Raw genomic sequence first — 901 nt, forward strand, 5'->3', positions numbered from 1 at the left:
GCCCTGTCGCCCGGCGGCGCGGCCAAAGAGGCGGCCAGTGAACTGCAGAGCATTCAGAGACTGGTGAGTGGGCTGGAGAGCCAGCGAGCCCTCTCCCCCGGCAGGGAGTCGCCCAAGTGAGGGGGCCCGCCCTGCTGCTCCGCTGCCGCCGCCGCCACCGCCGCCACCGCGCAGGCCTCCTGGGTTGCCTCCCCTGCTGCTTGGGACGTGTACAGCACAGAATGGGTATTTATTTAAATAAAGGAGAGAAGCGGGCTGCAGCCGGAATGAAACCCTGATCGGCCAGCCGGGGCCTGGGACACTTCCCTGGGCCTCACAAGGAATCCGGAACACAGTCGCTTTGGGGCCGCTGGATTTGGTCCAGGTCTGCTCCGGTGTCAAGGTGTCATCGGCGGGGCCTGTCCCGGTTCCTCCAGCGCTGTGGGGGAGGCCTCGTCCCCGCCTCAGCCCGGGGCTGGCTGTCTGGGGAGCCAGAAGGTGCAGGGGTCAGGGGAGGAAGCCCCAAAGCCCCCTAGCCTGGAGCCCCGGACCGCTGGAGAATCTGGGGTGAGGGGAGCTGAGGTCAGTGAAGATGAAGTCAGTGTAGACTTGAGCTGAGAGGGGCCTGTTCCTTTAGTCCTTCCACTTCTCCCGGACAGGCGCCCCTCCCACCCCTGGGTAAGCAGAGGGAGTGGCATTTCTGTCTTGAGTCCCCAGGGGGCGGGAAAAAAAAAAGATATTTATGAAATAAATGGTAATTTGTGTAAATAAGCTTTAAGGTTCCCAGAATATGCAAATTGGTATTAATTTATTCAAAGGTGTACATTGCTGTGTACAGAATATTTAGAGATTAACTCATAGCCTATAATTTTTTTCCTTTTACATGAGCATCTATATTGTACAGGGCTGGGGGGGGGGGAGG

At 58.5% G+C, this 901-nt stretch overlaps 1 protein-coding gene across 1 annotated transcript in view; it reads left to right on the top strand.

Moving 5' to 3' along the window:
• TBX2 (T-box 2) overlaps positions 1-895 on the top strand; it is an 11,904-nt gene extending 11,009 nt beyond the window's left edge. Inside the window, exon 11 of the mRNA XM_010861715.1 lies at positions 2-895. Within this exon, the coding sequence (XP_010860017.1) occupies positions 2-120 (119 nt within the window). The 3' untranslated portion in view covers positions 121-895. The remainder of the gene's footprint in view (position 1) is intronic.
• Positions 896-901: the final 6 nt, after the last annotated feature.

Source organism: Bison bison, unplaced genomic scaffold (genome assembly GCF_000754665.1).
Source record: "Bison bison bison isolate TAMUID 2011002044 unplaced genomic scaffold, Bison_UMD1.0 scf7180017864472, whole genome shotgun sequence".
In the NCBI taxonomy this organism is placed as follows: Eukaryota; Metazoa; Chordata; class Mammalia; order Artiodactyla; family Bovidae; genus Bison; species Bison bison.